Genomic DNA, 12,116 nt, shown 5'->3' with positions numbered 1-12,116 from the left:
CTGCATGGAGGTGGTACACGGGCCGCTCTCCTGAGCTATAATTGCATGCCTGGAGTTTAGGGGAACCATGCGCATATGGCTCCCCTAGGCTTTGCCCTAAAGGGGGGCTGTCAGTGGTGACCGCGCCTCAGCAGCAGTTCTCTGCCTGGGACCCACAGCTCTCTAGGGCATCTTCTGAAATCTAGGCAGACGCAGCCATGCACCCACAGCTTTGCTGTGCACAGCACACACCACATCAAGGACTTCTGGAGCTGTACCTGGGGCTCCGAGGACCACAGCTGCAGGGAGAGAGTCCGTAACGTGAGGTGGCACCAGGCAGCAGGTGGCCCCTCTTTTGAAATCATTCTAACCCCCAGACCTTTGCACTCTGGGATGCAAACCGATTGGAGGGGCAGCCTATGGTCTCTGAAAGTAATTTTTCCATTAGACAGTAGGTCCTGCCTTCTGACATCAATATCCTATTTTTGGTTATTGAGATGGTTATATAAGTTGTTCCTGACTTCAGTCTCCCTCACAAGAAGACAAACTAGCAAATATCCACAGATTAGACACCACTGTGAAACTCCTAGAACAGGGGGTGAGTCTGAAGAAATTCTCTGGACCGCGAACACTGAGAAGGATGGTATTAGAAGGGCAAATGAATTGCTACACTCTAACCTCATCACCCCTCCCCAAGGCTGGCACAGCACCAGACCAAAAGAGCCCCCGTGGACCTATGATTCTCCAGTGGGAAAAAGAGAGCCTGATGTGGACATCTAGCTTCCCAAGCATTGTGGCCACTTCCCAGGAGGCTCTCAACAGAATGGCAGAATTCTCAACAGAAACTTTTCAGACCAGGAGAGGATGAAATGATATATTTACCCCACTCTCAACAATGGATAGATAGGTGCACATGTAGCATTTTCTCAAATAGATGATATGTTAGGCCACACAACAAGTCTTGGCAAATTCAAGAAGATTGAAATCCTACGTATATTCTCTGACCACAATGGCATGAAAGTAGAAATCAGTAACAGGAGGAAAACTGGAAAATTCATGAATACATGAAAATTAAACAATACTCTCCTGAACCACCAATGGATCAAAGAAGAAATTAAAGGGGAAATTATACATATATCTTGAGAGAAAAGAATGGAAACACAATATACCAAAACTTATTGGATGCAGCAAAAGCAGTTCTAAGAGGGAAGTTCATAGCAGTAAATGCCTGTATTAAGAAACAAGGAAAAACTCGAATAAACAACCTAACTCCATGCTTCAAGGAACTAGGAAAAGAAGAATAAACCAAGACCAAAGCTAGGAGAAGGAAGGAAATAATAAAGACTAAGGCAGAAGTAAATGAAATAGAGAACAGGAACACAATAGAAATGATTAACAAAACTAAGAGTTGGCTCTTTGAAAAGATAAACAAAACTGACAAACCTTTAGCTAGGCTAAACAAGGAAAAAAAGAGAGAGGATCCATATCAACAAAATTATAAATGAAAAAGGAAACATTACAACTGAGAACACCAAAATACAAAGGATCATAAGAGGCTACTATGATAACTCTATGCCAAGAAACTAGACAACCTAGAAGAAATGGATAAATTCTTAGAAATATACAACCTACCAAGACTGAATCAAGAAGAAACAGAAAATCTTAACAAACCAATTACTAGCAAGGATATTAATTCAGTAATCAAAAACCAGATGGCTTCACTGGTGAATTTTACCAAACATTTAAGGAAGAATTAATGCCAATCCTTCTGAAACTCTTCCCCCAAACTGAAGAGGTGAAAACACTCCCAAACTCATTTTATGAGGTCAGCATTATCCTCATATCAAAGCCAGAAAAGGACACTAGAAGAAAAGAAAACTACAGACAAATCTACCTAAAGATACAAAAATCTCAATAAAATACTAGTACTAAATTGAATTCAGCAGCACATTAAAAGAATCATTCACCATGATCACATGGGATTTATCATTGGGATGCAAAGATGGTTAATAACATGCAAATCAATAAATGTTATACATCAAGTTAATAGAATGAAATATAAAAATCATGCAATGATCTAAACAGATGCAGAAAAAGCATTTGAAAAAATTTAACATTCATTCATGATAAAATCTTGTAACACCTTAGGTATAGATGGAAAGTATTTCAATATTATAAAGGCCATATATGACAAACCCACAGCCAAAATCATACTCAATGGTGAAAGGTTACAAGTTTTCACTCTAAGATCAGGCACAAGACAAGGGTGCCCACTTTCACCGCTCCTGTTCAACACTGTACTGGAATACCTAGCCAGAGAAATCAAGCAAGAAAAAGAAATTAAAAGCTTTTAGAGGGGCTTCCCTGGTGGCGCAGTGGTTGGGAATCTGCCTGCCAATGCAGGGCACAAGGGTTCGAGCCCTGGTCTGGGAAGATCCCACATGCCGCGGAGCAACTGGGCCCGTGAGCCACAACTACTGAGCCTGCGCGTCTGGAGCTTGTGCTCCGCAACAAGAGAGGCCGCGACAGTGAGAGGCCCGCGCACTGCAATGAGGAGTGGCCCCCGCTTGCCGCAACTGGAGAAAGCCCTCGCACAGAAACAAAGACCCAACACAGCCATAAATAAATAAATAAATAAATAAATTTATTTAAAAAAAAAAAAAAGCTTTTAGAATTGGAAAGCAACAAGTAAAATTGTCTCTATTTTCAGATGACATTTTATATATAGAAAATCCTAAAGAGTCCACCAAAAAACTGTAAGACCTAGTCAATGAATTCAGTAAAGTTGCAGGATACAAAATCAACATGCGAAAATCAGTAGTGTTTCTATACACTAACAAAGAATTATCTGAAAAGAAAAAAAAAAGAAATTCTACTTAAAATAGCATCAAAAATTAAAATAATAAAATACTTTTGGCATAGAAACAGATGCAGAGACCAAAGGAAGAGAATAGAGAGTCCAAAAATTAATCTCCGCATACACAGTCAAATAATGCTTGACGAGGGAGTCAAGGATACTCAGTGGTGAAATGACAGTCTCTCCAGCAAATGGTGTTGGGAAAACTGGATAACCACATGCAGAACGCTGAAATTGTGCCCCTACCTTATACCACTCACAAAAAATTAACTTGAAATGAATTAAAGACTTAAACATAAGACCTTATACCATAAAACTCCTAAAAGAAAGCAGGGAAAAATCTCCTTGACATTTTCCTGGCAACGATTTTTTGGATATGACACCAAAAGCACAAGCAACAAAAGCAAAAATTAACAAGCAGGACTACATCAAACTAAAAAGCTCTGCACAGCAAAAGAAACAATTTACAAAAATGAAAAGGCAATCTACACAATGGGAGAAAATATTTGTAAATGATATATCAGATAAGGGTTAATATATATAAATATATAAAGAACTCATACAACTCAATAACAAAAACCAAATAACCCAATTTAAAAAAAATGAACAGAGGAACTAAACAGAGATTTTTCCAAACATACAAATGACCAACAGGTACATGAAAAGAGTCTCAACATCACTAATCATCAGGAAATGCAGATCAAAACCACAATGAAAGATTACTTCACACCTATTACAATGGCTGTCATCAAGAAGACAAGAAATAACAAGTGTTGGAGAGGATGTGGAGAAAAGAGAACCTTTGTGCACTGTTGGTGGGATGTAAAATGGTTCGGCCACTATGGAAAAGCGTGGAGGTTCCTCAAAAAGTAAAAATAGAGTTAACCTGTGATCCAGCAATCCCACTTTGGGGCATATATACAAAGGAAATGAAATCAGGATCTTGAAGAATTATCTGCATTCCCGTGATCATTCCAGCATTATTCACAATAACCAAGATATGACAACAACCCAAGTGTCCATCAGCAGATGAATGGATAAAGAAGATATCATGTGTGTGTGTGTGTGTATATATATATATATATATATGTATATATATATATATATATATATATATACAATGAAATATTATTCAGCCATGAGAAAAAAAAATGAAATCCTGCCATTTGCAACAGCATGGAAGTACCTGGAGGGCATTATGCTAAGTGAGATGAGTCTGACACAGAAAGACAAATAGTGTGTGATCTCACTTTGATGTGGAATCTAAAAAGCCAAACTCATCAAAACAGAGGGTAGAATGGTGGCTACCAGGGGCTGGGAGTGGGGGAATTGGGGAGATGCTGTTTCAGGGTACAAACTTACAACCAGTAGATAAGTAAGTTCTGGAGATCTAATGGGCAACATAGTGATTATAGTCAACAACACTGTACGATAAACCTCGAAGTCATAGGAAACTACATCTTAATTGTTCTTGCTACACAGAAGAAATGATAATTATGTGACCTAATAGAGATGTCAGCTAACACTGTGGTGGCAATCACACCGCAATACATAAATGTATCACATCAACATGTTGTACACCTTAAAGCTACACAATGTTATTACACTATTACACTATGACCCTTTAAGAGATGACTGGCCAAAGATACTGACCTCTGAGAAATTTGAGAGCCCACAGAAAAAGTACAGGATTAGCCATCTGGTCTCCAGTAGTTAGGTTAATTTGTCACCAAATTTAGGGAGTTCAGGGCTTGGAAATATTCCAGTGGAAGCTGTTTTATTTTCTTACTTGTTAAGCTTCACTGATTAAAAGGAACCTCAGTCTCCAGAAGTAAATAAAAGGCCCTGAATCCCACTATTCCTGGTTACTCACTTCTCTACCGGGCATTCAACCATGAGACTCCATTTACTGCTTTCTGTTCTCTTCATCTCTTTGACTATAATACCAAAAGGTAAGATGGTGAATAACTGTAGAGATAGGTTTCTTAGGAGACCTATTCGGATGCACAATTATGCTGTGGGCATCTTAACTCAGACCCTAATGCACAGTCTTAGGGATGCAGAAGTCCAACATGATCATCTTCCTTAGAACTGATGAGGCCAAAATTGTGAAGTGGGACAAGGATTTCCATCAACAGAAAATGAGTTCCAAAAGCTCCATGATTAGAAACGGGGGCTCAAACCGATGTGGAAGTGGAGAAGCTTTGACATGTGACATCAGGCTCGGCATACAAATCGAGTAGCTTTTACAAGGGCCCCCACCTCCAAAAAGGAGAGTGAAAATGGCAGCTACTGGGTCAGACTTGGTTAGTGAATGGAAGTGATGTAGTCTGTTGGTGAGGGAATATTTGTGAATGGTAGAAATTAGGTGCATAATACAGAGCTCAACAAAAAAGAATTATATCAAGTTATTAATAGGGAGCAGAGGAATTTGGAAAAAGCATGGATTTGGGACAGCGTGTCAATGGCAAAATTCTAAGCATAACGCAAAATAGGAAGGGAGCATTTTAACAACCTGAGTTACATCCTTGGTGCTCATGATGGAGAAGCTGGAATATTAAAGTGTAGACTTAAAGGGAAAAGGGAACATGGCCATTTTCAGGCTGATTCATTCAGATCCTTGTAAAAACTAAGATTGTAATAACATCTGTGTTCACTGAACATAGATTAAGTCTGGGTAACTCTCCCTCTTCCTTGATTCGTCTATAAGATTCTTTCAAATACAATCAAAGATATTCATGTATGTTGAAATGTTTGATCTTTGCCTAATCTATGAACATCTTGGGATCTACCTGATGTACAGCTGCCCCCTCTTGAAGAAGTTCACGTACTTCTCACCTGGCCCTCAATTCTGTCAGAAGAAGACACACTTGTAGTGACAGCTAATGTAAAATTATATGATGTTAATGACTTAAAATTAGAAGGCAATTTAATGGTTAATTCTTTAATTTTACAGATAAGAGAATCCATGTCCACATAAAGAATATGATTTCACTGAGGTCACATAGGTAGTGGCAACACTGCAGCTGGAACCAAGTATTTTTAATCTGGGTCAGAATTGTTTCCAGCGATCTTCGGGTGTAGGTATGCCCATAAAGTGGTAACCCTAATTTCTGTCAGGCTTTTTACCTCAAAATCCCCTAATTAGACATTGAAGAACCTAAGGAGATTTTCAAGTTTCCTCTTTGGGAAGCTACAATGTCTTTGAAACATGTTACTTCATTTACCTCCAAATTCTTTTTCTTTAGTGTTTGTGGTAGGCATGTTGAATCGGCTTAACATTCTGGCATTATTATTGGGATGACTCCCACTAGTCTTTAGATTTTCCTGATCTTTGTTCTTAAAATCATATAATGGTGATAATCAGACTGCTGAAAGCACTTGGTTCAAGATAATTATGTGTGCATGGTTGATGAGTGAATTTTTTTTTTTTTTTTTTTTTTGCTCATGCTTGCTTTCCACCACCTAAGCGAAATTCAACTCAGCATAAATGACTGTCTCCACCCAGAGTCATACATCATGTTATGGGCCTTTTTTTTTTAACGTTAAGGAGGGATATTTATGGAAGTAAAGATCGAGCCAAAACTCACCATTATAGTGGGAAAGTGATATGGCAGTGGTTCATTCTTAAGAGTGGAAAACAATTCAAGAAAAAGGTTGCCCTAGAGCAAAGGCCAGAAATAACTGACAGGTAAACAGGACTCCAAGAAATCTAGGCCTAAGGTTTAGAGAAGTTCCTATGGTAATAACGAGACTGGACACCCATAAATACAATTGTACATCCAAGAGTGGGGGCCAAATAGTCAAAAATAGGCTGGAGCCACGAAGTTTTAGATGGAATAAGAGACAGAAAATGCGTGTGCGGTCAAAGAACACTTAACTGCATTCAATGGTAAGAAATGTGTACTGAGCATCTGCTACTTTCCATGGGCTGCGTGAGACACCCAAGATACAATGGGAAATGAAAGGAAGACTGTCTTCCCACAGTAGAGAAGACAGACATTAGGCAAATGATTACAAATGCATCTATAAATTATAAATTTTAATAAGTACAATGAAAAGGAACAGAGTATTCTGAGTGCCTGAAACATGCGGTCATTGTCAATCTGCAACATCCAGGAAAAGTTCATTGAGGCATGCCTCTTGAGCTGAAAACGGGAAGATAAGTGTTCATTGATGAACCCCTTGCAAGGAGACCTCAACACTCCTGGCAGAGGAAGAAGCCAGTGCAATGTCCCTGATGCAGAAGAAACCACAGTGTGTTTAAGGAACTGCAAGAAGGCCACAGCAGGAGAGCACTAGTTTCTACCAGAAAATGTGCCAAGCATCTCATGGAATTAGGCCACAGTAAAAGCTGCATGGCACCAAGGCTCAATCTGCAGGGACACTTCAAGAACAGGGAGGGCAAGGCTACTAGACTTTGTGCCGGGAGTGGTGATCACGAGTATCTCCATCACCAGGGGTGGGGCTCGGTTTATGCTCAAAGTAGGATCATCTACGGGTTCTAGGCGGCCTACGAGCCTGATAGGTCTTCCATTTTGTTTCACTACTTCCACTATTCTTTCTTCAGAGTTTCTCTTCCTGGTTCTGCCACAGAAGGAGTTTCAAGTTTAGAGTAGCTTCCTTCTTTTCTAATCTTGAGATAATCACTCTTTGAGGTACACACATAGAATGAAGCCTGAGAAACCACCAGCGACTGTGTGGAAATAGATAGACGGTATCAATAATAATCATGAGAAATTAGGAAATCAAAATTCCTAACCTTTCAATCTGATAATTTCTGTGATCCAAAGGTAAATAAGTCTGATCTATCTAGGTGGATTCTCTAAGTAATAATCATGTTTAGACTTGAAAATATGCACTGTCCGAAATCTCTGTCATCCTTTGGATGAGGCCCTTTCTACAGTGTTCCAAAGGAAGTTCCTACCCTCTAGGCACCATGATTCATACTCCATTAAAGTAGGATACCAAAGTATAAGACAAAACCAGCAAAGGTGGTGAGGAAAGTGCATTACTGAAGGTATGAAGGACTCACAATTCACAGGCAAAAACCGCCAGGGTCCAGGACGACAGATGTGGGACAGGTAGACAAAGATGCACAACAAACTCTGCTTCAAGACTATAATCTGGAAGGTGAATCTGGAGGACAGGATGCTAAGTGAAGTCAGCCAGTCCAAGAACATAAAGACTGCATGACCGCCCTTACCTGAGGCGTCTAAAAATACTCAAACTCGTAGACACCTGGAGCAGAATAGCGGTTTCCAGGGGCTGGGGGAAGGGAGAAATGGGGAGTTGTCGTCGGATGGGCTTCAAGTTTCACTTCTACAAGATGAAGGAATTCTCGAGATCTGCTGGGCGGACTTGTGCCTCTGGATAGTGGTACCACGTTGTGTACTTAGAAATGTCAGAGTGGAGATCTCATGTTTAGTGTTCTTACCACAGTAAAGAAAAAAAGAAAGAAAGGAAAAGTGAAGAGCCGGAGGTCACTGGCGCTGGTAGCAGAGCTGGGCTCCCCGCGAATCTGACAAGAGCCCTTTGGAGGCATCACGCCTTTCAAGTCATGACGACCCCTTCCTCCAGATCAGTCCTCCTTGGTTTCTCCCAAATCACTATGCCAAGAGGATGGATTAAACAAAGATCCTATAATCTTGCACAGGAGGGAAAAACTCTCAATGGCCAGGTGTGTGCGGAAGAGAATATACTGCAGGCACACGGAAAGGTCACGATACCTTACTTTGGCACGTGGAGATGCACCGCGTGGGACGCCTCTATGTTCATACCCAGATGCGTCCTTGAAACATACTCTGCCTCTCACTATGCCTTGCCCGATATTAAAAACCCTTGATTTTAGCTTCGTTAGAAAACCTGAAGGTCTCACCAAATGTTACACTAAGTGCGTGGGTGAGGTTATCGGGGGAGAGACCGACAGCTGGTAAGAGGACTGCTGCGCTGCTGGGTACAGAGCCTGCACTCTGTGTAGACGGGCGTGGGGTGGGGTCACCCTCGGCCCTGTCCCCGAGAGCGGCGGGACCCTCGGCCCTGTCCCCGAGAGTGGTGAGACCCTCGGCGCTCTCCCTGAAAGGCAGACGCTCCAGCCTCCGGAGCCGGCAGAGCAGAGGCGGCACCACAGGACGCTGATCAACTCCCCACCACGCCGTTCTCTTGCCACACGAGGCCCCGAGCCCACGGATCGCTAGCCTGAGAGTCAGATCCTCCAGCAGGGGGAGAACACAGACTCGCACAGGTTCTGAAAATTCAGTGACAAGAGGCTGCGCTGGTGTGTCTGGCTGTGGATATTTTTCTACGGGACGATGAGATAATAATGACGGCCTGGTTTAAATACCGTCCCCCCCAAACAAAGATTCAGAGCCCCGAAGTGCTCAAACTCTCGGTTAAGCGGTAGAAGTTAGGGACCAAAGAAGCCAGCCAGTCAGGGTTAGTGTATTACCGGACAGTAAAGACAAAACGGGACACAGTGAGTTAATAGGATGGCTCAGGAGCCAGCGAATCCCTATAACTGGCCACCATGACCCACGGGGAAAAGGACCCTTGGCTGTGCTGGAAACGCCGGAGGAAGGATGCTGGGGTGCAAGGGAACGGTGCTGAAGCACACCCTCAGTTATGTGCTTTTCAGCAGCCCAATGAATCGGGAAAACATATGGGTGTGTTTAAGGAAAAGCACCTTTCAGCTCTGAGGGAAATTCTCTGCATGTATCTGCATATAAGGGGCATTGAAGAACACAGAAAATCCCGCTCCTGCACAGTCCTGAAATGGGGGAATTAGGTAAGGTGAAATCTGAAGGCTGGCTAGACTTTCCACAAGAGGAGATGAAGATGAGGACAGGTGCCATATGGTAAGGATGCTGTAAACGTGGACGCGGAGCTTAGCACGGGCGAGGGGTCAGAGGGTGGACACTTCCGCTGAAGTAGTCTGTCTCAGTGCAGGCGTTACTGGCATTCGGGGCAGGACAGTTCACTAGGTGGGAAATCCACCAACCCTGAGCCTTACCCACCAACGCCAAGGACATCTCCCCAGTCATGGTGACAACAAAGCACCCCACACGGTTCAACATGTACTGCCCTTGATAAGGACAGCTCTCTAAAAGCTTCTAGAAACCAGCCTGCCCTCTCTAAGAAGTGTATAGTCCCACACTCTTAGCACCCCTCCTCCAAAAAGCCACTTCTTTTGCCTAAGTGATTTTTTCATATAGGTAATATCATTTATTCTATCTCAAAGCCATTCTTCTGTAAATTTATTGCTTTACGTACATTACCAATAATTTGATGGTGAATTAATGAGGTTGTTGCATCTCTTTCTGTGCAGCAAGGACTGGCCTTATTCCAGGACAAAAACAATGTATTCTTCTGCAAGGGGTGTGCAAAGACGGAGGGTGCACCAGCACGGATGACACCATTGGTGTGTGTAATGATGAAAAAAAATGCTGTAGAAGGTGGTGGGTACTTTTTCCCTATCCAACGCCAGTTCCCAAATCAAAATCTCCTTGATGACAGCACACTGTAAGCCCTTCGAACTCGAGAACACACGGGTGAACTTCACAGACTCCTGTTTGACTCAGAACTCCAGAACCCGAGGCTAACTTATACAGATGCCTCTTAAACTTGCTTTCCTCCCTTGACTGGAAATAAATGTCCTAATAATTCTACATGTACTCATCCCTGGGGAACTTCTTCCTGATGCACCTGCAAACCTCTTAAGAACTACAAAACTAAACTAAATAACAGAGGCACCTCATACCCTAAAGATGTTTAAACAGAATATGACTTTCTTAAAAAAGAAAAAGATAAGATTTTAAAATGTGAAAAAAAAATGATAAGGGTATGAAATAGCAGTAGGTAGTGTTTGATTATCTAAAGGGGGATATCAACCTTTTTCCTCATCTGACTCTGACCAAAAATTATTTTTGTTATTAAGAGAGACCTACTTGGGTGGCGTGAGTCAAGGTCTGCGCATCACATGGTCCTGCTACGTGACCTGAGCAGTAGGGCTCCCTGCCAACCCAGCCCTGCCAACACTAGCTGAGGCTGGTCCCCCCCACCCACTTCCCCCGGGCCCTGGGGGAATGAAATGCAAGAACTGCTCCCTGCAAGAGGCTCACAGGAGACAACAGAGTGCTGAGGACTCAGCGTGCCCTGTTGGTTCTTTCCAAATTCGCCACGAGATAATTCCACTTTCTGGCTGGAATCATTTCCACCAGAATAATTGTTCTGGATCATCCGTACTTTATGGCTAAGAAAATGAAAGGGCAAGAAAGAGGGCAAGAACATTACAGGACATGAGTTTCACAAGAATGGAAAAAAATCTTTTGAATGAGGCCAAATGACTCCACGAACAAAGTTCAACGCTTTTTGTTTCCTCAACCGTAAAGCTGGTCTCCTGTGTTCCATCGGAAGAAGGTGGGTTATCTCACCTTCTAATAGTCTTAGGATTTATGTTTCTATTTTTTATGTGGCTATCAGGTGTCCACAAGACCATATGTTTCTTGAGTACAAAATCCGCCTTTATTCACATCACACGGTCTCACAGAACACACAGCGTTGACGTGTGCAGTTCTTGATGAAACTGTAGTTGCTTTGCTTACCAGTCATGTGACTTTAAACTATTTATTTACCTTCATTTCCTTAAAATTCTTCTCCAATAAATGAATGAAATAAAAAGTCTAACTACTGGGCTTCTTGTAAGGATTAAATGAGATCATGTACACAAAGCGCTTGGCATACACATGGTGAAACCCAGAAAAGCTTGCCGCTAATATTATTACTGTTCTCTTGTTGCTAAAATACCTTAAGGAAATAAATCATTGTACTTAGATAGGCTTGTTATTATACGATGCATAGATTACCAGTTTAAAATAAATAAAATGGAACTAAGTAGATTTCATATTGAAAGAATATATGGATAAACAACTATTTCTTGGTATTTCAGAAGAAACCACAGCAAATTGTTAAAATTTTATAGTTTCTATTATAAATGCCATTGTTTTCTGATATTTAAAGCTTCATTTCTTTAATTAATATGTCTCATAACCTCCTATGAAAACTGAAATTAAAAAAGCATGTTAGGAAAAATATTAAAGGAGATTTTTATCAGGATTGATCATGAAGCTTAAATACTGACATTTCATTAGCATTAGACAATCCTTTCTCATGACATAATAGATTAAAATAAGTAAGAATATAAGGGAAGGACTTTTGTTTTTAGATGACAAAGGGCGTTGGAATTGTTATTTTATTAATGGCGTGATGGACAGTTAGCATCTCT

General features: G+C 41.4%; 1 protein-coding gene and 1 long non-coding RNA gene across 2 annotated transcripts in view; one reads left to right on the top strand and one right to left on the bottom strand.

Moving 5' to 3' along the window:
• Nucleotides 1–12,116, bottom strand: part of LOC132356707 (uncharacterized) — a 123,538-nt gene that overhangs the window by 91,675 nt on the left and 19,747 nt on the right. The gene's annotated exons all lie outside the window — the stretch shown is intronic.
• On the top strand, nucleotides 4,731–10,342 carry LOC132356419 (beta-defensin 130B-like). Its single transcript, XM_059909209.1, has 2 exons — nucleotides 4,731–4,788; nucleotides 10,161–10,342. The coding sequence occupies exons 1-2, from the start codon at nucleotides 4,731–4,733 to the stop codon at nucleotides 10,340–10,342; spliced, it is 240 nt and encodes a 79-aa protein (XP_059765192.1).

Source organism: Balaenoptera ricei, chromosome 21 (assembly GCF_028023285.1).
Source record: "Balaenoptera ricei isolate mBalRic1 chromosome 21, mBalRic1.hap2, whole genome shotgun sequence".
NCBI classification, from domain to species: domain Eukaryota; kingdom Metazoa; phylum Chordata; class Mammalia; order Artiodactyla; family Balaenopteridae; genus Balaenoptera; species Balaenoptera ricei.
Note: the sequence above shows the minus strand (reverse complement) of the source record. Positions and strands in the feature narration are given on the sequence as shown.

Coding starts and splice junctions, on each gene's coding strand:
- LOC132356419 (XM_059909209.1), top strand. CDS start 4,731: ATGAGACTCCATTTACTGCTTTCTGTTCTCTTCATCTCTTTGACTATA. Junction 4,789..10,160: donor TTTGACTATAATACCAAAAG/GTAAGATGGTGA, acceptor CTTTCTGTGCAG/CAAGGACTGGCCTTATTCCA.